This window comes from Esox lucius, chromosome 3 (assembly GCF_011004845.1).
Source record: "Esox lucius isolate fEsoLuc1 chromosome 3, fEsoLuc1.pri, whole genome shotgun sequence".
Lineage (NCBI taxonomy): Eukaryota > Metazoa > Chordata > Actinopteri > Esociformes > Esocidae > Esox > Esox lucius.
In genome coordinates, this window is record NC_047571.1 from 16,579,915 (window position 1) to 16,606,144 (window position 26,230).

Below are 26,230 nucleotides of genomic sequence, written 5' to 3' on the forward strand. Positions count from 1 at the left end.
GCATCTTGCTTAGTAATTCAACAACTGGAAAAGGGCATTTGTACAGTAATTGTCATTTAAAGGCTGTGTTATGTATCAATGTAGTTTGTTGGTGATTTTGTAGTTGTCGAGCTTGATTAAGGTGGTCATACCGTGGATAATTAGCTCTTGGTTTTTTGATTATGTAGGTCACAGGTGTCAAACCGGTTCCACGGAGGGCCGAGTGTCTGCAGGTTTTCGCTCTCACCTTGTACCTGATTGATTAATGAGTTCACTAATTGGTTAGTTTCTACCCCCACCTGGTTGTTCAGGTCTGACCTGGGAACCAATTTAAAGGAAAACCCAAAGACCTGCAGACACTCGGCCCTCCGTGGAACCGGTTTGACACCCCTGATGTAGGTATACAAATACATATAATTTGAAATTAGAGTAAGATTGGCCTTTAATGCTGTGGCTGTCTTCTCATGTTGTGCACCACTAGTGACGACCTGTTTGTTTGGGCGCCTTGGGTAATTTAACTTAAGCCATGTTTCCACCAAAATATACCCAGAACTTTGAATCCCAGTAACTGGGCTTCCCTTTGTAAAATGAGCCATACCTTTTGATGGATACCAAGGCTTGTGTGAAACCACAAAGACTTGTGTTCTGAAGACTCCCTAGTCTGATCTACACTCACCTAAGGGATTATTAGGAACACCTGTTCAATTTCTCATTAATGCAATTATCTAATCAACCAATCACATGGCAGTTGCTTCAATGTATTTAGGGGTATGGTCCTGGTCAAGACAATCTCTTGAACTCCAAACTGAATGTCAGAATGGGAAAGAAAGCGTGGCATGGTTGTTGATGCCAGACGGGCCGGTCTGAGTATTTCACAATCTGCTCAGTTACTGGGATTTTCACGCACAACCATTTCTAGGGTTTACAAAGAATGGTGTGAAGGGAAAAACATCCAGCAGTCCTGTGGGCGAAAATGCCTTGTTGATGCTAGAGGTCAGAGGAGAATGGGCCGACTGATTCAAGCTGATAGAAGAGCAACTTTGACTGAAATAACCACTCGTTACAACCGAGGTATGCAGCAAAGCATTTGTGAAGCCACAACACGCACAACCTTGAGGCGGATGGGCTACAACAACAGAAGACCCCACCGGGTACCACTCATCTCCACTACAAATAGGAAAAAGAGGCTACAATTTGCATGAGCTCACCAAAATTGGACAGTTGAAGACTGGAAGAATGTTGCCTCGATTCTCGAGTCTCGATTTCTGTTGAGACATTCAGATGGTAGAGTCAGAATTTGGCGTAAACAGAATGAGAACATGGATCCATCATGCCTTGTTACCACTGTGCAGGCTGGTGGTGTAATGGTGTGGGGGATGTTTTCTTGGCACACTTTAGGCCCCTTAGTGCCAATTGGGCATTGTTGAAATGCCACGGCCTACCTGAGCATTGTTTCTGACCATGTCCATCCCTTTATGACCACCATGTACCCATCCTCTGATGGCTACTTCCAGCAGGATAATGCACCATGTCACAAAGCTTGAATAATTTCAAATTGGTTTCTTGAACATGACAATGAGTTCACTGTACTGAAATGGCCCCCACAGTCACCAGATCTCAACCCAATAGAGCATGTTTGGGATGTGGTGGAACGGGAGCTTCGTGCCCTGGATGTGCATCCCACTAATCTCCATCAACTGCAAGATGCTATCCTATCAATATGGGCCAACATTTCTAAAGAATGCTTTCAGCACCTTGTTGAATCAATGCCACGTAGAATTAAGGCAGTTCTGAAGGCGAAAGGGGGTCAAACACAGTATTAGTATGGTGTTCCTAATAATTCTTTAGGTGAGTGTATGTATTGTTATTAGCACCAACTTTGAGGTCCTGACAATCATTTGGAGACCAGACAACTTAAAAATAATGAATTTCAGTTGTGATCACAAAGATCATGTTCCCTAGACTGTAGTTTCCCGAATATGTAACATAAGCAGTCAGTAACCAGGCAGAGCAAAAGACCCAGAGGCAGCACTATTAGGAAAACTAGGGCCAGCTGTCTATAAAAAACTGCACAATTGCAGCTGATTTGGGAGGAACAACTTTGACAAAGAAGACAGCAGTAGTGAGCAAGACGAGAGCCAAGCCAATGTCATGCCAGATGTTCTATGGGGTCTGCTTTAAACATTCTGAAAAGGTTGTAAGGCTGTGATTTCAGTTAAGAATGTTTAAGCTATCTGGTACGCTTTCCAGTCATAGACCACCACTACAGTGATTTGTTAATAGTGACAATTGATAACCTATCAGACATTTTTATTTTACAACTTTAGATAAGTCTGTACCTTTTCAAACAGCATTCTATTTTGGTATAAATGTCCAGTACTTCTGTATTTAAGTACTATTAGTATTTTTATATTGTATTTTAGTGTTATTCATGTTCAGTGCACAGTGCAGTGGGTTATTTAACTTTTTATGGTAGGGTAGGAGAATTTCTTTTCACAAAATAAATAGGTTAATCACTGTATTTATAAACTGATATATATTTATAATAATAATAATAATTACTTTTTTAGGAGAGTGGTGTGCATTGCCTGTAACAGAGGGAAAAGTAGCAAAGCTAGAGTGTTGAGAGAAGGGCCACAGTTACGGGTGCTCACATCAGCAGCAGTACAGAGATGAGTGCCACACGCAAAGAAGATCTGAGTCAAAAGCATTGGTAGTATCAAGCACCTTTCCCCTGGTCAGTCTGTACCAAAATGTATTGGGTATTGGTAGTTTTTATCTTTTTGTCCATCCTGAAGTGGAATAAGTGATTTTATTTTTTACAAATTTACATTTATTGAACTTTTCTTTCAGCGAACATATTTAATAAACAAGCATATTTAATAAACATAATGGATGTACAGTGAGAGCTGCTACAAGCAAATGACAGAAGCACTCGATGCATCAAATGTTTTCCTACATTTACCAGAAGCCCTAGAATATTTGACTACTTCCTGGCAGCTTTACGGCGGAGAGGCGCGCCAATAATTCATGTGGATACTGTCCTATCACATAATACTGAAGCACCCTTATAGACATTTCATGTGATAACCAGTCATACAAAACGGCATGTAGGTATCTGCCAACATGACCTTTCATAGAAAGGTAAGTTTCTCATAAATCCATTCCGCTTTCTAACTCGCTAGCTAGCTTATGTATAGTTCCACCGCGCGACGGTCACAACGTTCTATTGACTCTGATAGAGGATTTCTTTTCTTCTCTTGACTCGAGATATTGACTGTTAGTGTTTCTCTACTTTTGTAACTAACATAATTAAGAATCTGTCTGGAATGCAGATCTTTTTTAACTGCAGGCGTAGAATGTTGGTTGTCAAAACACGAAAGAAACAAACTACCTTTCAGTACGATGGACAAGCGCTTTTTGAAGACTAGTTTGGGTACAATGTGGCTGTTTTCGTTAGAAACGTTCCACTGTTTCACTTTTTTCACTTTTTTTTTTTTAGCGCAAAAGATATTCCAAGGACATCAAGTGTATATTCTTTCCTGATGATGATGTCAAAGTTGGTGTCAGAAGAGAGCCTTCAGTCACGGTTGCCAATTCTGCTACCAAGTCCTGGGAGAGATGTGGAGACAGCTTTTTGGACACTCCTGTTATGAAGGTGGGGAACACACGTCTGGTTAGTTAGCTCAGGAAAACCCAAGCTGGGATGTACACTAAGCATGTGTGCACTTACGATTTTAATATTGTAACGAAAAAGTACTTTAGGGATGTTTAGGGATTGTTATTAAATGTCCCCATTTATTTTAAACTTTGTGCACAGCCCTAAGGTAGGAGAAAATTACTGACTTGAACCATAATAAATAGAACACTTTTTTTTTTATAGCCCTTTGTAATAATTTTTGTTTCTTAACACAGTCACTCTCTTTTCATTGTAAGTCCAATAGCCCGGTCCATAATCACCATTATGTATTTGTTTGTAGAACCTACGTTCTGGAAAGAAATGGCAAGCTGTACGACAACATGCCCAGTCACCAGCACAAGGTACTGTAACGGATTTATGGTTTGCAGTGCTTCATGTTGTTGATACTCATGGATAAATCCGCTTGACACCCACTTTCATGGTGTCTAAGGCCCTGCCTCAATGCCACAACTTACCGCAGACTCAGGAGAGCCAATGTTGAGATGTATTCCGAAACGCATCCGTTGCTGTTCCTGTTGTTACCGCGCTGTTTGTTCAATCGGGAAGTCTACACCAGAATCCTTATGTGCTGCTAGAAATGAGCTTTCAGGTACCCAGGCAGCCACAAGGTGTTGCTATAGTGGCGGGGAGAGGAAACCATATTGCTGAGGAACAACCCAGAACCAGAACGTGCTTGCCAACTGGGCTGCCTTCTGCAGGACCCCCGGGGTAATCTGAAACAGGATTCGAACCCTGCTTTGAGTTTGTTGCCCCAGCCTGAACCCCTGACAGCACTCCTTTTAATTTAAATGAAAGGTTACATGTTACCTATTTGCCCCTTTGTAGAATTACTGAAAATAGGACTTTTTCAACCTGAATGCCAAAACGCTGTTTGCCTGTTTGGCATACCCCACCCATACCAAAAGACAAGTATTATCTGATCACTTGCAAATATAGTTAGTTGGTATTATCAGCCACATCAGTGAGCCAACACCATTCTTCACAGTGGGGATGGTATTCTGTTCACTATAGGCCTTTTTGACCCCTCTCCAAACATTGCGCTTATGGTTGTAACCACAAGGCTCTATTTTGGTCTCGTCACAAATTACAGTGTGCCAGAAGCTGTGAGGCGTTTCAAGGTGTTGTCGGGCATATTGTAACTGGGCTTTTTTGTGTCATTGGCGAAGTAAAGGCTTTTTTCTGGCAACTCAACCATGCAGCTAATTTTTTTTCAGGTATTGTCATATTGTGCTCCTTGAAACAAACCCATCGTCTTTTTCCAAAGCAGCCTGTATTTCTCCTGAGTTTACCTGTGGGTTTTTCTTTGTATCCCAAACAACTCTTCTGGCAGTTTTGGCTGAAATCTTTCTTGGTCTACCTGACCTTGGCTTGGTATCAAGAGAACTGAATTTTCAACTTCTTAATAAGTGATTGAACAGTACTGACTGGCATTTCCAAGGCTTTGGATATCGTTTTATATTTGTTTCCATCGTTATAAAGTTCCATTACCTTGTTAACCACACTTAACCTTTTAATGAGGTAATAACACTTTTTGGATGAGCTATTGGCCCATTCCTCCATGCAGAACAGTGCCCGATCCTTAATCCTATTATTGACACTTTTGGATTGCCCTCTTCAATCTAAACCATAGGTTTTCAATGGAATTCAAGTCTGGAGGCTGACATTACCTTTACACAATGTTGATTTTTCTGGTCAGTTATGTAAACATTTTTTAGTGAATTTCAGTGATCGCTTTGAGACATTAACATTAAAATGTCACCTGAAGCCCTAACAACTGACACCAGTAGTCTGTTTAAGATTGAAAAGAGAATCCATGAGCAGAAATGAACCTCAGACTAATTCAAATGTATTCCTCTTTCAGTATGTTATAGCTTGTACCCTACTTAACCTCATCTGAAGTTTTTGTGATTTGTGACCATTGGTTGAGAAACATCGTGGTCTTGAATACAGGGTGGATCCCATTTCAATACTAAAAATAAAATTGAACAATGGCTCTATCTCTTCCAACATCTTGCAATTTAGCGTCACTCCCTGAAATGTAAATCAAATTGACATTTAAACTTTTAACTAATTACCACCACAAAGATGTTTGTGGTTTTGACTCATTTACTGATTTTAGTAGGTTCTGTGAAAGGTGACAGTAAAAGGTTACAGAAAAGGGAATAAAACAGATATTCCCAAACATCTTTGATGTCATTACATTTAAAAGGAGGCTGCAAATATAAGAAATTTCCACCGGCGCCCCCCTAATTTTGTTTTCCAACTCTGACTTTAAGGTTTAAAACTTACCTGTTTGTTAACTTGTTAGTTTTAGAAATGTCTTCTAGCGATTAACACATGGCTGTCTAATGGCACAGCGGGATATAAATGATCAATGTTAAGCACCTTTTATCTCTTGAATGTTTTATTCAGATGCAAGAGTGATCCTGAGTACTTCTGCAATGGGTTAATATCAATCAATCAGATTTATTTATAAAGCCCTTTTTACCTCAGCAGTTGTCACAAAGTGCTTTTACAAAACCGTATGTATGGTAGGTTTCTTTCAAATCTGACGGGCTGCTCTCAAAGTGTGATGTTGTCCCGGGTTGGAACCCTTTGCCTCAGGAACAGCCTGAATGGATTGTAAGATGTCTTCTAAGTGTTCCTCGGGGATCCTGGTCCACTATGACTAGATGGCATCATTGAGTGGCAGCAGATTGGATGGTGGTACATGCGTACAGCAAACAGCTTGTTAATGCTCTGTTGGGGTGAGGTCTGGAGACTGCACAGCCCATTTAACTAAACTGAACTGGGATTCATCTGACCAAGCAAGGCATTTCCACTCCTCAGTTGTCCTGTTTTGACGATCATCTGCTGCAATACCCCATCTGTTTTTTTGTTGTTGTATTTGTTCCTGTATTCTTTGTAAGCCCTAGGGAGAGGTCGTTTCTGACATGGTGTAACTGGCACCCTCTGCCTGACTCACTCTCTGTAAAATCAAACCATTTCTATGAACAAGGTGCAGTACCTAATAAACTGGCCACTGTATAACTTGTCTCAGGTTTATCGCTAAGTGTAATTCACGCAAACTCTTGAAAGGCATTTTCATCCATTATTGACAATCCATTATTGCTTAGCGTCCCGTCAGAATGATTGTGTCTTTGTCCACCTCTGCGTGTGTCCAGTGATGAGCAGCGGTCCACAGTGGGATGAGGACCCAGTACACATTGCGTGGAGCTCCAGTGACAGTGAGCTGTCTGACAGTGAGGCCCATGCCACACATCTTCCTCCCCCCCTCTCAAGCAGGGCTGTGGCTCAGGAGCCCGGCCGGCCCCGGAGACCAGCGGCCCCCATCCAGGCCTGCAGCGGAGCCCGGCGCGTGCTCAACGCTGAGTGGGATGCTCCAGGTACGTCTCCACGGTTTATGGTGTTCCGTTTGCATTTAGCTTACGTCAATAGCAAGGTGGTTTGTTTTAACTGTATGTATTTGGCTTTGAGGGACACTTTATAGTGCCGTAAAGGTTTGTATTTAAGAATGGGAAAAATACTCTAGGGTTATAGTAGTCACTATAGGGTTTTAGCTGATTATGTCTGATATCTTAAGCTGTTATTGCTTGTAATTGTGCCAACAATCCATTGTTTCAGTGTGAACGTGCATGTCCTTATAACTGCAAGTTGCTCTGGAAAAGTGTCTGCTAAATGAGGGAATGCAAATATGGATTCACAATGCATGTCAAATCTACACTTTATTATTGTGATAATATTATATTGTGTTGTCCTTGGCATTTCCCAGCCCTAATATGATGTGTATATACAGCGCCGGAAAAAATAAAGAGACCACTGCACCTTTTTCTTTCCTTTCCAAAAAAGCTGAAAAGGAACGTATTGAGTGAGGAAGAGAATCTTAAATTTGCATTGGTCTCTTAATTTTAACCCTTCTGTTCCTCACTCAAAACCTTCCTTTTCAAATTTTTTGGAAAGGAAAAAAAAGGTGCAGTGGTCTCTTAACTTTTTCCGGAGCTATGTGTGTTATGTCTTCAGCTGTGCATGATGTGTAAACATGTTTTTAGATGAGCTTCTGACGATAGATCCAGAAAGCGATGTGGCCGAGCCTGGCTGTGAGGGAGAGGAGGAGAACATCTCTGACTGTGATTCTGTGTCCTACTCTGAGGAACCACAAGAATCATCACCTAAACTTACAACTGTGAGTAAAATACTACATAAAAAAAGCCTAAATATGAAGAAACATCTTAGAAACTCTCAACCAAAATGATCCAGCATGCCTCTGTCCTCATATTCTGAAGTTTTACATAAAAAAAAAGGGCACAATATTACAACAATACCGTTTGCTAACTGTAGTGTACACACACTGTAAAGGATGATTGTGGAGAATGCACTTCTAATGGTCTGTGATGTTCCAAGACACCAGGGGGGCGCTATGCGCCTTCCATTGTCTCCAATGCTCCCTTAGATTATATACCAGTGTGGCAGAGCTGTTTACTATAATTCCCCCAGTTGAATCATTTGTGGAGATCATTCAGTTGGAGCGTAGTGGTGAACATGTGCGCAATAATACCGCCATCATAGCGGCATGGTGGTTTCCTGTTACACCTGTCGGCATGTCAGCAGGGCCACATGCTTTGTCCATTAGGCTACACCTGATCAAATCTAGCCCATGTAAACAACACAGTGATTTAAGGCAACATTACGTTTATACATTTAAGGCAACCGTATTATTTATAGCACTAATCCCCACATCCACAAGGTTAAGGCCTGGTTCTTTATTTTTATATATTTGTTATATTCTACCACTAGATGGAGTATTAAAAGACAGAATTGGGCTGACAGGCATATGCCATTACAGCGATATGCAGGGCATGTTTCTCCAGCTCGTTTGCTAGAACAGGGTGCTTACAATGCCGGGAGTGTTGGTTAAATTCCAGGGAACCACCTTATGTCAATTGTATTCTCACAGGACTTTGTTTCTTCGTAGTGCTTTTAAATGTAGTGCTTTGAACTCAAAAGGTTTGGACTCTGACACACCTAAAATGACAGCACGTTTTGCACAAAGTGCAATTTTCGGGGTACCAATTTGGACGCATTACGTACAAACAAAGTAGTTCATGTTTAGGTTGCATATCCTTTGCGTGCAATGACTGCCTGAGGTGCGTGACTCCCAGCCATTACCAGGCCTTGGGTATCTTATCTGGAGAGGCTCTGCCAGGCCCATACTGTAGCATTTGTCAGTTCCTGGTTGTTTCAGGGCCGTTTTGCCTTTATGTTCAGTTGAATGCTTATGGGGTGATTCATTTTGCCAGGCATGAACCTTGCTCTTCTCAGTCCTGAACGCTACGGCATTATGTTTGGGTCCTTATCTTGTTGCACGATGAAGCATGGTCAAATAATCTTTGAGGAATTTCATTGTGTTTGAGCAGATGTCTGCACATTTTCAACGTTTCATCCCGCTGCTGTCATCAGCAGTTACATGAATGTGTCAGTCAATATATTCAAATGTCTCTGGCTCATGATTTCCAGCTTGACATATTACCGATACCTCTTTGGTGCTAATGTTGTCAGACGCCAGCAACCGTTTCCAGATGAATCAAAATGGAATCTAGACTACGCATTGACAGCTATGTTCAACGAAAAATGACACAAACACCCCTGCATAATGAGAAACAGCTGCGAAGCCAATTGTACAAATACTTTTAGGCCTCTAAAACCTTGGGACTGTGTACAAAATGTGCTGTGTTTTCTGAATGGTTCACCTGACGAGTAGTGAAATACTCTCAAATTACAGCTGGCGGTCTGTACTTTAACCTCACAGTCCTTTTGTCATTTGCTGGAATACGGAGCCATTTTCTAAATTGTCCCAGTTCATGTTGCTGAATGGAGTACTGTCTGTGGAGAGGGGTAAGGCACGTCTCAAAACATTAACATGCAGCCACTTAACCAGTGTCCATGTATTAATAAACTAAACTCTATTTCTGGCAATTTACACACGTTTAACCTAAATGTGTTTGTTTTTGTCTAAAGTCTATATTTAACTGGATTCCTTAGTGCCGCCTAACTTAGCTTTATGTCACTAACATCATGAGACTCAAAGAGCCTATTAGAAGACACATTTAATATTGTAAGTCCAGTATTGTTAATGTTTGTTTTAGAAGAATAAATACACTGATTAAAAGCATGAAAAAGCATCTTAATCAAGCTCACTTCCAGGAGGGCTGTCTATATCAGAATGGGTTAATACAGTATACACAAGTCACAGTAACATGAAGCTTTTAATGTTTGAGTTTGCCTGATCCTGATCAAGGTCAGTAGTAAAACAAATACTGCCTTTTTGGACACAACGAGCGAGGATCTTTTGAAACCTGTCCTAGAATGTTTTTGAAACACTGAAAGTGTCTTTATTGTTTAGTTAACTTTACACTTGAATGTCTACGTGCGCTCCCTCCCTTCCTCCCACATCTCACTCCCTCCCTCTCTCTTACAGTCACTCACACCATGCGCACGTGCGCGCGCGCACACACACACCCACCCCACTCTTGCATACAGTATACCAAATGAGTGCAAAAGTATACAAATACCACAAACCAAGAACCACTGCTGCTTATCAGCGTTCTAGGAGGGCCTTAGCAGGTCTTGTTTAATAAGGCCACTAGAATCCGTCCATGATACATTTATTTCACCTCCTCTGTGAGTAAACAGGGAAACGATTTGCTTTGCTTTCCTGCGGAGGCTTGCATTGTCACTTGTCAGAAGTGATTCAGCAGTGTTTGTTAAAGGTTGGCCCGGCCCCATGAGAATGTACTAGTTTTATTCACTTCAATGTTTTCCAAGTTTGTAGAATTTTCTTCCTTGTCACTTTGGGATTAACTGTTGTTCTCTACTTGTCCCCACCCACTAGGACATTTTGATTGATAAAGTTTATGGTAATGATGGAAATAACACTTAACCACTTTCTTGAAGAAAACTAGAGTTCTGTCATGTAGATGAGAATTCTGTGGATTTCATGAAAGCACTTGAACCTACTGTATGTTCCAAGAAGATGCAGAAATGCATAGGGCCAAAAGGATCCCCAGTAAACCATGCTACATAGCCGAGACCATGTTACAGAGGTAATACTGTGACTGACTTAAATTGCTGCATGCACATTTTGATTAAGTTTCAGTGGTTGTGTGTGTTGTCTTGACAAGTTAAAATGTGCCTCTGGAGGAGCTTTCTGTTAGATTGTTTAGAAGTAATTCAGCCGAGGCTCGGTTCCTCAGGAAACTCAGACGCCGATAGTCATCACCCCCACAGAAGCTACAGCCACTTATCCCTTACTTTCACAGCTGCTATCAGCTCTCTGGGCATCAAAGTTCACCTATCTAACCTCCCTGAACTGAAGGCTTGTGGTCTGGAGCCTCACTGAAACCAAGAGATTATCTCAAAAGGCTGAATCCACACAAGTTGAGAGGCATTACAGCTTGAACGTTTTTATTTAAACTGTGCATTGACGTCAATGGAAGATTTACTCTTTAAGTTAGTGTCCAGATACTGCCTGTAATCTCAGGTTTGTCCTTTTAGTCAGTGAGAGCTGTAGCCCCAACTCTACTTTGTTCATTTGGGGATCTGTTGAGGATGCTTAACATATTTGCATACTTTTGTATTAATTTGAATGACTACTACTATTTCACTTAAAGCTTAACAATGACCATGCTTTAGATGCTCTTAATGTTGATTGATTGAATGCTCGGCGACAATTAAAATAAATCTCCATCTGACTAGAATCTGCAAATACCTTTTTTCTCTTTAGTCCATCATGACCTTCATGAAATTGGTTTTGGGTGTGCAGTCGATTTTGCCTTTGTCTGAATCAATGCTCCTAAACTAATGAGGCAACACCCAAATTGCCGGATGTTTTGAGTGGGTCGCAGGTGTCGTACTGTTATGGTAATGAGCATTACCTCTGTTCAATCGCAATATTCTCAATACAAAGCTGTTTTTTAGCAACACACTTCAGCAGGTTTTGTGCTCCAAATCTGCAGCTTGCCAATAATTCTCATCAACAGTATATAAGTAAAAACAAATTATTGACAATGAAAATCTTGGGAATGTTGTTCCCTTGTCTCCTGTAGTTGCACTGGTTCAGTTTTGGTATTGAGGCTAAACCTATTTTACTGCTCAGTATTATTTTGCTAACTAAAAGCTAGTGTTTCCCTATTCATTGTACTCATAGTGCCTATTACTTTCACCTGTACTTGCCTAGGTTTGGTCAGTAGGGTAAGAGTGAGGATGGGATGGTTACTGCCAATAGTAAATCAGACTGGATCTAACAGGATACTGACATGGTTTGTTTTGTTTTTACCTTCTGACAGATCTAAGTGAATCACTTTAGATATGTTTTCCAGCGTAGTGCTCTTATCTTTTTTCTTAATTTTTTAGGCCATGGCTCTTATCCAGAACTTTCAATCTTTATGAAGATATGGAGTTTCTTTCCGAATCTCCTGCGCATTTGCAGTATGTGTTCTGCGCATGTTGTTTATTCTCTTTGCAAAGAGTACTGTATTCATAGACCACTGAATACAATCATACACTGAACAACATTATAAACGCAACACTTTTGTTTTTGCCCCCATTTATCATTAGCTGAACTCAAAGATCTAGGACTCTCTATGTACACAAAAAGGCCTATTTCTCTCAAATATTGTTCACAAATGTGTCTAAATCTGGGTTAGTGAGCACTTATCCGAGATAATCCATCAACCTCACAGGTGTGGCATATCAAGATGCTGGTTAGACAGCATGATTATTGCACGAGGGGGGGTCCGGGGGGGGTCCGAAAACCAGTCAGTATCTGGTGTGACCACCATTTGCCTCATGCAGTGCAACACATCTTCTCATAGAGTTGATCAGGTTGTTGACTGAGGCCTGTGGAATGTTGATCCAATCCTTTTCAATGGCTGTGCAAAGTTGATGGATATTGGCAGGACGTGGAACACGCTGTCGTATACGCCAATCCAGAGCATCCCAAACATGCTCAATGGGTGACATGTCCGGTGAGTATGCTGGCCATGCAAGAACTGGGATGTTTTTGATGGTTGTGGATGAATGGCACAACAATGGACCTCAGAATCTTGTCATGGTATCTCTGTGCGTTCAAAATGCCATCTATAAAATGCACCTGTGTTTGTTGTCCATAACACACGCCTGCCCATACCATAACCCTACCGCCACCATGGGCCACTCGATCCACAACGCTGACATCAGCAAACCGCTCACCCACACGACGCCATACACGCTGTCTGCCATCTGCCCTGTACAGTGAAAACCAGGATTCATCCGTGAAGAGAACACCTTCTAAAGTGCCAGATGCCATCGAATGTGAGCATTTGTCCACTCAAGACGGTTACGACGACGAACTGCAGTCAGGTTGAGACCCCGACGAGGATGATGAGCATGCAGATAAGCTTCTCTGAGACGGTTTCTGACAGTTTGTGCAGAAATTCTTTGGTTATGCAAACTGATTGTTGCAGCAGCTGTCCGGCTGGCTGGTCTCAGACGATCTTGGAGGTGAAGATGCTGGATGTGGAGGTCCTGGGCTGGTGTGGTTACATGTGGTCTGTGGTTGGGAGGCCGGTTGGATGTACTGCCAAATTCTCTGTAACACCTTTGGAGACAACTTATGGTAGAGAAATGAACATTCAATTCACGGGGAACTGCTCTGGTGGACATTCCTGCTGTCAGCATGCCAATTGCATGCTCCCTCAAGACCTGTGACATCTGTGGCATTGTGCTGTGATGGTACTGCACATTTTAGAGTGGCCTTTTATTGTGGCCAGCCTAAGGCACACCTGTGCAATAATCATGCTGTCTAATCAGCATCTTGATATGCCTCACCTGTGAGGTGGATGGATTATCTCGGCAAAGGAGAAGTGCTTACTTACCCAGATTTAGACAGATTTGTGAACAATATTTGAGAGAAATAGGCCTTGTGTACATAAAGAATCTTTGAGTTCATCTCATGATATATGGGGGCAAAAACAAAAGTGTTGCGGTTATAATCTTCAGTGAATAATGAAGTGAGCCTAACAGAAACCAATATAATAGCTTAGCAGAATCTTACTGGAAGATTGTTCAACTGCATTCAATCACTACATGAAGGATTTGGGATCTGCGTTTTGATCTGCTAGAACCCCTTGTAGTGGGTAGATGGGAAGAAAATCCATGGTTATTTTATATTTCAATGTAGTGTTGTAGATGAGTATAGCCAGCTAGCCTCTACTCTGATAGAAGAATATCAAAATCTAAGCTTGGGTTAAACAGGACCTTGGTGCAATGCCTGTGATTGACTTCTGGGAATGGAACCAGTGAAATAACTCCAACCCTGCCCGAATTGACCAGCGTTTCAGGCACTGGCAACCCCAAGCGGTCACTCATACTGTTCGAAAGAGTTCAGTTAGTTTTTGAACCCAAGTCAGCCGCAGCTGGTTATCTGGGCCTTTCCGGTAGCGTAATAAACTAGCCCCGGTAATAAACTAACCATTACTGCTGTTGGTTTAGCAACAACATGCTAGGAGACAGGTTCTAGCACTCACAGGCCCGGGGAGAGCTGTGTGAGCTGTGCACTTCCTTCCAGTGCATCCACTGCAGTGCAAGCAGGGTGAGTTCACACATTTTTGAGCGCGGGCCAGGAACATTGTGTTCCTGCTCTCTGTAGCTAGTTAGAATGTGACGTTTGCTGGCACTCTGCCTAGCAGGGTCAAGTTAATTCAGCTAGGAGCACTGTGCTTGGCTGCCGCTGCGTAGGATGGACTGGGGCGGAAAGCTGACAGGGAAGGGGGGCTGGTATGCTGGTCTTGTCTGCACATGACAGGGTGGAGAGATAGGAACTGATATCCTCAGGTGCGCTGTGTGTGCCCAATGAAACTGTCATGTCATTGCGAGTGCGAGACATGTTTCTTTGTGCGGCCTTTACATTCGAGTGCCTTAATTCTGCATTTAACAACAGTTGAAGAATGTATTTCACACAGCTTTGGTCTGTTCTAATCGTGTTCCTGGCTGCGACCCTGTTGGTATGAAATATTTCCAGTCACGCTGACACACCGCTGCAACCCATGCATGTGTGTGGATGAAGAGAATATAAGCAGCGTGCGTTTAACCTCTTCGGGTGTTCCATTGAGGACGAATACCCCTTTCTTTGAGTAAAGGACAATACTCCTACCATAATGATGAAAGTTAGAATGAGCATATTCCGTTAGTGTTGTGTTGCTCTGTTTGAAGCTTAGAATGACAGTAATAATCATCCTAATTAATAAACCTGATGGTCCCCAGGTGCCTGAGATCTCAGAATACCAGTCTGAGAATGAGGTAGAGAGCCATGACACCCTGGCACGGAGTAGCCTGCAGGCTGGGGAGAGGGAGGGCAGCAGAAGGTCAGTCAGTGACTGGGTCAGGTCTGCTCAGGCAGGCCTGCAGACACCCCGGAAACAGGGCGCCAGGAACCCCAAGACCCCGGAGGACTCCGCCAAAAAGAAGAGAACATTTCAAAGGTTTGACTTATTAAAGAGAACGTCATTAAGCAAATGTAAACAAGCCTAACGCTCGTTGTTGCATCATTTTGAGAATAAAAGAAAGATAAAATCACAGTGTGACACCGACAGACACACCGTCTGCAGATATTTCCAGGGCGACAGCGCTGATCAAAAGGCCACCTGGGTGACAACACGGGGGTGCCAAATGTCACTGTCTCACTGCAGGCCCTCGGATACCGCTGCGTTAGTCTCCACAGAGGATCATAACCAACTCCGCCGTTTTGCTTTCCTCTGATATTTGACAGTTTGATGGGCGGCACAGAATATTGACATCTTGCAAATCACTGCGAAGTTCCTCTTCCTGTTCTGAACAGACTTTATGCAGAATTTTTAAGGGAATTCAAGTTGCTGTGTGGTGTGTGTGTTTTTTTTTTTTTTTTTTTTTTTTTTGCAGTGGTGGCCTTGCGGAGAGGTTGAACCGACTGCAGTGCAGACAGAGGTCAGCCATCAGCTTCTGGAGGCACCAGTCCATCTCTGACATTAATGGTACCACCACAGGTAATACAACAAGCATAAAACAAGCACACCAGTCCATCTCTGACATTAATGGTACCACCACAGGTAATACAACAAGCATAAAACAAGCACACCAGTCCATCTCTGACATTAATGGTGCCAAACACAAAAAGCATGGTTCCATGCAGAAGTGAGGTGGAACACACTTGCAGGTTAAAGAAAGGATCCCCCGTAGGAGCTTACGAAGGGGTGCTCATCCATGTCACATGCTCCTATGTACCCCTGGCTACTGTCAGGTGCAAGATGAACTGTGATTTGATGCTCTCTCTGAGCCAGAGTTCAGCGTCTCAACCAGGTGTGATTTTCTGTTCAGATCTGTGGTTGCGTGGAGGGAGAGGGAGCATGGAGGAAACGCTGGTTCTTGTCGATAATTGCGGCAGCAGCAAACAGGGTCGGTCGGGGCAGTATGTAGGTGACAGGAAGCACTCTGCTTGCTGACTGGCGTATTTTCTTTCCATGGTGTTACTGAAGCACAAGTCTACCCTCTTAGCCATTGGCTCCTAGATGATTAGGTTGAACCACTGTTTTCGCATGACAGTTGGTCGTGGAAAATCGCGACAGTCAAAACTCATACCTTTTCCAATTGGTTGAGGCAGTAGGTCAGTGAGGTGGCTTGGCTGTTTGTCAGTGAGAGAGGAACGGGCAGTGGGTAGAATGTCAAGGTGAAACCGTTTGCTCAAAGTTGCACCTTGTGTTGTGATCTCTAGTGTGCGGATTTGTTCTGGGTTACAGGGTTCTATTGTTGTCTTTCTCATTGTCTGAGAAGCTGCTGTGAAAATCAGTGTTTGTAGTTATTACACAACTAGCATTATGACACGTTCATCCACACAAGAGGAGTGTGTGTGTGTGTGTGTGTGTGTGTGTGAGACATTTGTTGTATCGTCACAGTGTTCTGCTTTAGTTTGATTAATGAATCTAACTGGTCAGGACTTTGTTCAGTCTGTCCTGTGTTCATGTGCCCTGTAATAAACAGTGGTCTCTCTTTATTGTCATACGTTATGTGGGTCACACAAGGAGAAACATGCAGCCTTTTTCTTTCCTTTCCAAAAAAGTAAAGAAGGAAGGTTTTGAGTGAGGAACAGAAGGGTTACAGTTAAGAGACCACTGCAAATTCAACGCATCTGTTCCTCACTCGAAACTTTCCTTTTCAACTTTTTTGGAAAGGAAAGAAAAAGATGCAGTGGTCTCTTAATTTTTTCCGGAGCTGTATCTGGGTGTGATGCATGTTGTAACAATTCTATCCGCTTCACGCTGACATTTTTTCTCTCCCCAGTTCTTCGCAGGCAAATAACGGTTGTCAAATACTCCAGCATAGAGCTGCATTGTCTTGATTTTGTCTTTTTTTTGTGACTGGGTGAAATGGGGACTTGACCGGAAGTCTGGCAATGGGTACATTCAGCCTGTGGACGTGGAAACCATTCCAACATATTTGAGACAATTTAGCATTTATTAATATCTTACAATTTACCACTTTTTTTTTTCTAGAGGGCCTTTTTGATGCATATTTTTCCATTGTGCAATTATCCTGCTTTTCTATACATTCTGTCAGTGCAGCTGCTGCTGAAACATCAACAACAGAATACATCCTGGTTTTTGTTGCAAATCTTGTCTAATTCATATAAACTCCACTCCCCCAGCAACCCATCTGTGTTGCTCTTGCCCCTCTTCCAGTGGAGAAGCCTGGGGTGCTGGTGCTGGAGGTCCTGTCAGTCCGGGAGGAGAGCTCCATGCTGCTGGCCCTGTGTGATCAACACCAAACCCCTGCTACAGACCAGCACACGCCTTTATCCAACACCTCCACCACCACCACCAGCGGAGCCGTCCAGCACAACCCCTCCACCACTGACTGCAGCCCCCATCTCTCCACCACCAGCAGAGCCCGTGTCCTGGTACTGTTCAGTAAGGAGACAGCCTCCCGGCTCACGCCTACACCTAGAGACATCATCCATGTGTATCCGCCATGGTAAGGTAACATCTGTACTCGTTCAGCTGTCAGTATGCCCAGTATTATTATTTTTTTAACATAATCCATGAACGTTTTGTCATTCTGAGCCAGTGTGCCCTGGCAGAGAATAAGTAATAACAAATGAAGGCACAATCGGTTCGAAACAATTGTCCAGAAACCTTTTTTTGTTCCTGCTGTGTTCCAGTCAGAACACATGCCGTGCCATAGTGTGTATGTATAGACAGTCAGTGTAGTATGGGCGTGGGAAGGTGTTTTGGAGCCTGAGCAAGGCAGAGGCTGGTTCCAGCTGGTTTCAGCTGTTCTAGTTTAGTCAGAGAATCCAGCGTGAAGCTCGGGAATATCCAGGCTGTGGGGCTGGCCTGGCAGCAGCCCAGGGGCCTCATTGGTTGTCTGACGTCACAAGCTGCTCCAGGGAACACTGCTCCATATTTCTCTTCCTGGTAGTAGAGTAGTTAGGTCATTTCCAGCAAGCCGGCCCGGGAAAAAACACACAGGGATTTTTTTTTTGGGATCATTTGGGAACAGTAGAATAAGCCAAGTGGACGGGATTGAAAACACATGCTGCTTTGCTACACACGCATTCACATTCTCTCTCGCTCTGTCTCTCTCTCTGTCTTTCACTCTCCTTCTCTCTCTCTACTCACACATACACAGTGTAATATAATGTATCATTGGCTCAGCAGTCTTTGATATTTTTCACCAGCAGTGAGAGAAGTGATCTCCCCATTCCTAGTCATTGTTCATAAAAAGAACGACTTTTAGAGTTGGAAGCTGGAAAAATTCTGGAATTAATAGAATCTGCAATTCTAGCTATTTCTTATCTACCAGCTTCCTGTGTGACACGTGAACTATTCCCTCCCCCATACTTTCTCACTGAGTGGGCCAGCCCCGCCCTCCCCCTTCCGCCTCCCACGCCTTGTGAGTGGGCAGCCAGCACCAAGGCAGCCAGCAGTGGAGCGGAAATACCTGTCGGCAGTATTCACCTACGCTGCTCTGACGAAAGCAGCCACTCCTTATCCTGACTACCTGTCTGATGACATGAAGTGAACCACACGTATTAGTTCCCAGCAGCCATCTATGCAGGGTCAAACTTCCTGTTGTTGGAACTGATAGTTGATCTAGTTGGACGTACAGCTCCGGAAAAAATGAAGAGACCACTGCTCCTTTCTCTTTCCTTTCCAAAAAAAGTTGAAAAGTAATGTCTTGAGTGAGGAACCGAAGCGTTCAATTTGCAGTGGTCTCTTAATTTTAACCCTTCTGTTCCTCACTCAAAACCTTCCTTTTGACCTTTTTTGGAAAGGAAAGAAAAAGGTGCAGTGGTCATATTTTTTTTTCCGGAGCTGTAGATTAAAAGTAGAAAATGCCCCCCCCCCCCCCAAACTGTGACACTACTGAAGCACTTTTTATGAAGAGAGTTCGTTAACATAGCTTTATCTTGGGCTACATGATCACTAAAGTATCGGCGATGGGTGTATGCATTCGGTCACATCCAGGCCCCATCTCAAACATTAATCTATACTTTTTCATTTCCTGATGATTCAGCGCCACTAGAAGAAATGTGCATCTTACGAATATTAGATAAAATGGTCATATCAAATGTGTTGTATGGAAAGCCACTATAAAGTGTGATTTTAATATCCGGCCTCCTCTGTCATGTCCTCCGTCAGATACAGGATGGAACATGTAGGGCTGTTGGACCTACGTCAATGGAAGGCGCGTTGCGTTTACCTGTCGCATCAAAGACATATTCAGTCAGAACTTCTCATCCGCAAAATAGAGTGATTGTGCCGTCTTAATGATGGAGCTCAAAGGCTGGATGTTGCCTGGTATGTGACTGTTCAGAGAGGTGTGACGTAAAGAGCACTAAAAGGCATACATTCTGTGGTCCTCTCACTATTACATTTTTATGTGATTGGTTCTGCTGGAGAAACCCAACATTGTCCTTTTTCAGCCTCGTTGTTCAGACTTTCTTTCTGCAAAGGTAAATATGGGGTGCTTGTATTTGGCTTGTGTTGTGCAAGTGCATTGGTGAAGTGCATTTTATTTTTTGCATATTCATAACAAATGTCATGTCCATCCAAACAGTAGTTATTGATGGCAACCCTGGAGTGGTTAGGGTTAAGTGCCTTGCTCAAGGGCAGATAGACAGATTACCTTGTCAAACCAGCAACCTTTCGCTTACTGGCCCAATGCTCAAACGGCTACCTTCTGTCCCATCTGGAATGTACTTTTATACTATGCTGAATTTGAAATCAGCATGCTGCCAAAAACACTGCGAATGAAAGCTTTAATAACCAGACAAAGGACCAGATGTCAGTTATCTCTGATTAAGGATTATACACTGAACAAAATTATAAACACAACACTTTTGTTTTTGCCCCCATTTATCATGAGCTGAACTCAAAGATCTAAGACTTTCTCTATGTACACAAGGCCTATTTCTCTCAAATATTGTTCACAAATCTGTCTAAATATGGGTTAGTGAGCACGTCTCCTTTGCCTAGATAATCCATCCACCTCACAGGTGTGGCATATCAAGATGCTGATTAGACAGCATGATTATTGCACAGGTGTGCCTTAGGCTGGCCACAATAAAAGGCCACTCTAAATTGTGCAGTTTCACTGTATTGGGGGCGGTCCGAAAACCAGTCAGATTCTGGTGTGACCACCATTTTCCTCATGCAGTGCAACACATCTCCTTCGCATAGAGTTGATCAGGTTGTTTACTGTGGCCTGTGGAATGTTGGTCCAATCCTCTTCAATGGCTGTGCGAAGTTGATGGATATTGGCAGGACCTGGAACACCCTGTCGTATACGCCAATCCAGAGCATCCCAAACATGCTCAATGGGTGACATGTCCGGTGAGTATGCTGGCCATGCAAGAACTGGGATGTTTTTGATGGTTGTGGATGAATGGCACAACAATGGGCCTCAGGATCTTCAAAATGCCATCTATAAAATGCACCTGTGTTCGTTGTCCATAGCACACGCCTGCCCATACCATAACCCCACCGCCACCATGGGCCACTCGATCCACAACGTTGACACCAGCAAACCGCTCACCCACACGACGCCATACACGCTGTCTGCCATCTGCCCTGTACAGTGAAAACCAGGATTCATCCGTGAAGATAACCTTTCCAAAATTGCCAGACGCCATCGAATGTGAGCATTTGCCCACTCGGTTATGACCACGAACTGCAGTTAGGTCGAGACCCCGACGAGGATGACGAGCATGCAGATGAGCTTCTCTGAGACGGTTTGTGACGGTTTGTGCAGAAATTCTTTGATTATGCAAACTGATTGTTGCAGCAGCTGTCTGGGTGGCTGGTCTCAGACGATCTTGGAGGTGAAGATGCTGGATGTGGAGGTCCTGGGCTGGTGTGGTTACATGTGGTCTGTGGTTGGGAGGCCGGTTGGATGTACTCCCAAATTCTCTGTAACACCTTTAGAGACAACTTATGGTAGAGAAATGAACATTAAATTCATAAGCAACAGCTCTGGTGGACATTCCTGCAGTCAGCATGCCAATTGCATGCTCCCTCAAAACTTGTGACATCTGTGGCATTGTGCTGTGTGATGGTACTGCACATTTTAGAGTGGCCTTTTATTGTGGCCAGCCTAAGGCACACCTGTGCAATAATCATGCTGTCTAATCAGCATCTTGATATGCCACACCTGTGAGGTGGATGAATTATCTCGAATAAGGAAGTGCTCACTAACACAGATTTGTGAACAATATTTGAGAGAAATAGGACTTTTGTGTACATAGAGAAAGTCTTTGATCTTTGAATTCATCTCATGATAAATGGGGGGCAAAAACAAGTGTTGCATTTATAATTTTGTTCAGTGTAGATTTTACTGCAAAGCCAGGTCGGTTAGGGTTGCTGCTTTTCACTGTTCTCTGACAAGCCTGTGTCTGAATTTACTTATATGGAAAAAAGGCTCCTTTACAGTGAAAGATTCCAAAATCATCAGTTGAGTTGTTTTTTTCCATGGAGCATAGGGGCAGGTTATAACCCACCTAAACCTGCTACGTGCCTGGGGGTAGGGTGTTTGTTTAGAGAGGTGGCTGCCTGCTTATCAATCGATCTACATTCATCATACATCTTCTTTAGCCTTCCTGCCTCTGCAGTCTTATGCAAGAACAGAGATCTATGAGACCCTCTAGATCTATGGGTTTAGTTTACAGAAAATTTCCACTCCCCTTAAAACCTGAGTATTATGTCTGTGACAGATGACCAAGCCAAATTAAACCTACAGTTCTGTCTTACTGGCCCATTTCCAAAAGATTTTGAATCTTTTACAAATATTTTTCTCTGTAGAGCAAACTCAACACTATTTTCTTTTTTTTCTTTTTTCTTTTTCTTTGCAGGCAACGTCTCATGATGGAAGGCCAACACAATATTATCCTCAATACACACTTCAGCCAGAAAGTATACTCTGACACTAAACCAGCCAGCCAAGGCCCGATGCCCATAGAAAAATGCAATCCATACTCTTTGGTGAGGATTTTTGGCCAGCTGGAGATACACAAGTCCTTACCGGTGGTAGAGGGCATGGTCCAACAGGTGGGTTTTGTTTTATAACATTTACTAGCAGATTAAACCTTATATACATTTCCATTATTTTCAACCTGTATGGGTAACACCAAATTGACCAGGTTTCTTGTCTCTCTTTATAAGTATGATTTCCGCTAAACCAACAAAGAACTATAAACCTGTAATGTCAGATAAAGATAAGACTTCTGATTTAAATGAACATTTCATGGTGAACACAAAAATATTCTATAGAGGCTCACACTTTCAGGCAGTAATGTTTGTCTGGTAAATATGATATATGGGTCCAGTAAGTGTTGTTCTTCTGTTTTTGTAAAGGTGTCTGCTCCCCAGTCTCTGTGCTGTGTTGGACGCCCAGTGGGAAGGAGCAGTGGGAGGTGTGACTCCCTGCTGGAGGCCATGGAGGGCCTGGGCCAGGCTGGATGGGTGGGGCAGGGTGTGGAGGTTGTGGTCCAGAGGGTCTACTGTACCCCTGTCAGGGAGCGCTCCATCCATGCTTTACTCAAGTCCAGACCCCCTGGCGGATCCCCTACAGCACCTCCTGTCCAGAAGTGCAAGAACAGGTAGAATTCAGCAACAGGTCTTCCCTGCTTGGCTGGTCTTGTTTCATGGCCTCATTTGGTTGATTACGATAGCCCTTTGTGTGTAGTTGTATGGCGAACTAAGTAGGTCAATCTGGATTGGAGCGTCTGCTAAATTACTGCAGTCTTATAATGGAATGGGACATCAGAGAAATATATTTGAATCACTTTTCATTTTCTTACAGTTACTAACGCTCAAACTTTTAGCAATGTTGGCAGTGAATAGTTTTCTAATATTGATTCATTTTTCGATTAACACATGTTTATACACAAAATAAAATAATGTTGCTGCTGTAAGTCCCCTGCCTGTCTACAGACATTTTCATTGGCTCTCCTTGGTGGTGGCAACATGTGCCCCAGTGGAGTTCCTAGCTATTGTTATCTGAGCCCCTCTGAAGACTGCTCTCTCTGTCTCCAGCCATATGGCATTGCTTGACAAAGGACACAAACATTTCTAATTGAAGCCAGACCTGCTGTGCAGAAAGTCCTTATCCATCAGGGCACTTTTCTGGAGCTATAGAAGCCATATTGTGTTAGGGAGCTTCACGGAGGGTCCTGCTGTGTTGTAGCTACAGCAGTATGCCAGGGCCCAGTGAGGGCATGCCCATCGCCCAATATTACCCACTGTCCACAGGTTGGCACAGGGTTGCCCATCTCTTACCTCCAGGTGGGACAGTGTTAACCTTTTGAAGAATTGGCGAAGACATTAAATCACTTTCCATTTTATTTGTATTGTTCAGAGTGGTGTATATATCAGGCAGGCGTGAAAGTTGCCTGGATTAAAATCCGACCCCGGATTGGAGCTGTTATTAGAAGGGCTGTTGGTGGAAAGACCTTCTCGAACTACTTCACTATTATCCCACTATCCTAATGTTCCACATGGAGTATTATTAGCTTTGGAAGTGCAGTGCTGAATCTCTACCTGCTAGCGTTACTTTAAATCAATTACTCATACTAATAACTCTGCTACTGAACCCAACACATCATTAGAAATCAATCACACTTAAAGTGTAGGAAAATAGCCTTCTCAGTGACTTCAAAACAACTTGGTTTGAGCAGGGGTGGGATCTGAGTGGTCTTGTTGTGTTGGTTAATCATCACACTAGCACACACCAGCCCCACCCTGGATCATGTGCTGTTGTAGTGCATGACCTTACATTCCCTTCCCTGGCCTGCCGCTCAGTAATACACACAAGGCAGTGGTTTTCAGGTGTGTTCGCGCGCGTTCGTTTTGTGCGCGCGCGCGCGCATGCGTTCGTTTGTGAGTCAGCTGACTGAACTGTCACTGACTGACTGCTAGTGGTAAGTGGATGCCTGTGCTCGTGTTGGTCAACAAACATGTGGTCTCACAGGAAACGCAGTCTCCCGTCCACTGCCATGCTAGTCCACAACAGATTGAGCTGGCTCAGGTGGCAATGGTCACAATATGGTCAGTGTGTCTCCCATTTCAGACTGAACCCCTGCCTGCCTCCGGTTCAGCTGGTAGTGTCCGTAGTACATCATCTGCGAGGGTTTATTTTAGGCAGTCTTTATTAAGGGGTTGTTTGTTTTAGAAATATAGGTTAGTGTATTATAGGTCAAGTCCACTGGCCCAATGGCCCCGTTGAGTCTTCTAGCTACAGTTCCCCATGGAACTCTATTCCCCTGTCCCCAAACCATATGACTCACTCTTCTGGTAAGCAACTTTTCTGTGGTGCTTTTTGTTGTTGGATTTTACAGCCTGTTCCTTCACAGGGGACAGAGGAAACCAGGATTATATTTAAGCTTGAAAAAGATGTTTAGTTCCAGTAAATGCAGAATTGAATAAACAAGGAAAGTAACTGTTTGCAGGGAGGGAGAGATGAGTAGAGTGGGAGAAGGGGATGAGTGGGAGGGGATGAGGGGCAGAGGATGAGGAGAGGAGAGGAGGAGGCTGTGTATTTTCATGGTAGAACTGGGAACACAATGTGCTATAGGGATCCTGTTACAAGTATGTTTATCACTCTCTTCCATGTTACTGGTTGACTGTGAAGAAGTAATCCCGCCTCCATGCGCCCCCTGCCAATGAGGCGTTTCGGCGCATGCGCGGGTGTGTGCTTGTGAATGTGTGGACAAGCTCAATGGATTCCTGGAAGAACCCAGAGTTGCTGAGAATTCCTGTGATTGCTCACAATAACAAATTCCTGAAGTCAGCCAATGACAGGGTGTTTTAGGTAGTTGTGGGCAGTGTTTGAGGAAGTGGTCCTAGAAAAGGCTAAAATGAGGGGCAAAATGGGGGAGAGTTTTAATTTAGATGCTGTCTGGGGGCATGATTTTAAATGTCAAAACGCTAGTACTGCTGTACTCTGTCCCTCATCCCTCCCCCGACTGCCTCCTCACCAATTAGCTTCTACTTTAGGGTGTCAGGTTTGAACAGGCTCTGCTGTCAAGAAGACAAATGTGTGTTTTATGCTGCAGTTTACTCAAAAACAGTATCTGATTAATCTCAACAAAATCAGCCAGGCTATTTTATTCATGGTCCGATTTTAGACTTCTTTGGTCATATTTCAACATTTAGTAAAAAAGATGCTTAGGTATTTTTCAGTTCCTCCAAAGATACATTTCTCAAATGAATGTAGTTCTAAATGGTTATATACAGCGCCGGAAAACATTAAGAGACCACTGTACCTTTTTAACGCTCCTGTTCCTCACTCAAACATTTCCTTTTCGACTTTTTTGGAAAGGAAAGAGAAAGTGGTCACCTACTTCTTTCCGGAGCTGTATATTCATAGCGTTATGTGTGATAATAAGAAATGTAAAACGTGATTGGACAAGAGGACAACACTTCAGTGTCACCGTAACCATTACATTTTGGTTGTAGTTCTGTTTGTCATGATGGCGGTATTCTATGTTACACGCCTACATCAATACATTACAACTAACCATGGAGGCTGATTATGCTATTTATTTGAGGGATTGATAGATGCCTGGTATCTTAAACTGTTTTGTTGTAATCTATTTTTAGGTAATATAATAATATTGGATGTCTTCCCCAACTGCAGTTATTTTATGATTGACAGCAGATGATACAATTTACCCCCCAATAGTGAAGTGTCTCCCCCGAGGCCATCATTAGAGAGGTATTTTCCCTTAAGTGTGTGTGTATCATTAATGGAGATTGTTTCCTTGCAATAAATGTCATGATCTGTATTTTCAGACTTCCTTTAAGGCTTTCCCCATGGACCTCCCATGTACAGTACACAGTTCCACAATGAAATGGAGTGATTAAAAACAATGTGCGGTAGTCTAGTACAAGCCTGCTTAATTTGTGTATTGGACACATCCTTTGCCGGCACTACGCAATTAGTTTCCATAAGTAATTGCCCGTAATAATAAAACAAGTTGAAATGCAC

The 26,230-nt window shown here is 43.1% G+C and overlaps 1 protein-coding gene across 1 annotated transcript in view; it reads left to right on the top strand.

Annotated features, from left to right (window-relative positions):
• The first annotated feature begins 2,959 nt into the window (after nt 1-2,959).
• spidr (scaffold protein involved in DNA repair) overlaps nt 2,960-26,230 on the top strand; it is a 29,889-nt gene continuing 6,618 nt past the window's right edge. Inside the window, exons 1-10 of the mRNA XM_020045116.3 lie at nt 2,960-3,123; nt 3,482-3,637; nt 3,960-4,020; nt 6,844-7,065; nt 7,729-7,862; nt 14,978-15,195; nt 15,632-15,735; nt 17,425-17,716; nt 22,095-22,290; nt 22,597-22,841. Coding sequence (XP_019900675.2) covers nt 3,106-3,123; nt 3,482-3,637; nt 3,960-4,020; nt 6,844-7,065; nt 7,729-7,862; nt 14,978-15,195; nt 15,632-15,735; nt 17,425-17,716; nt 22,095-22,290; nt 22,597-22,841 — 1,646 coding nt within the window. The 5' untranslated portion in view covers nt 2,960-3,105. The remainder of the gene's footprint in view (nt 3,124-3,481; nt 3,638-3,959; nt 4,021-6,843; nt 7,066-7,728; nt 7,863-14,977; nt 15,196-15,631; nt 15,736-17,424; nt 17,717-22,094; nt 22,291-22,596; nt 22,842-26,230) is intronic.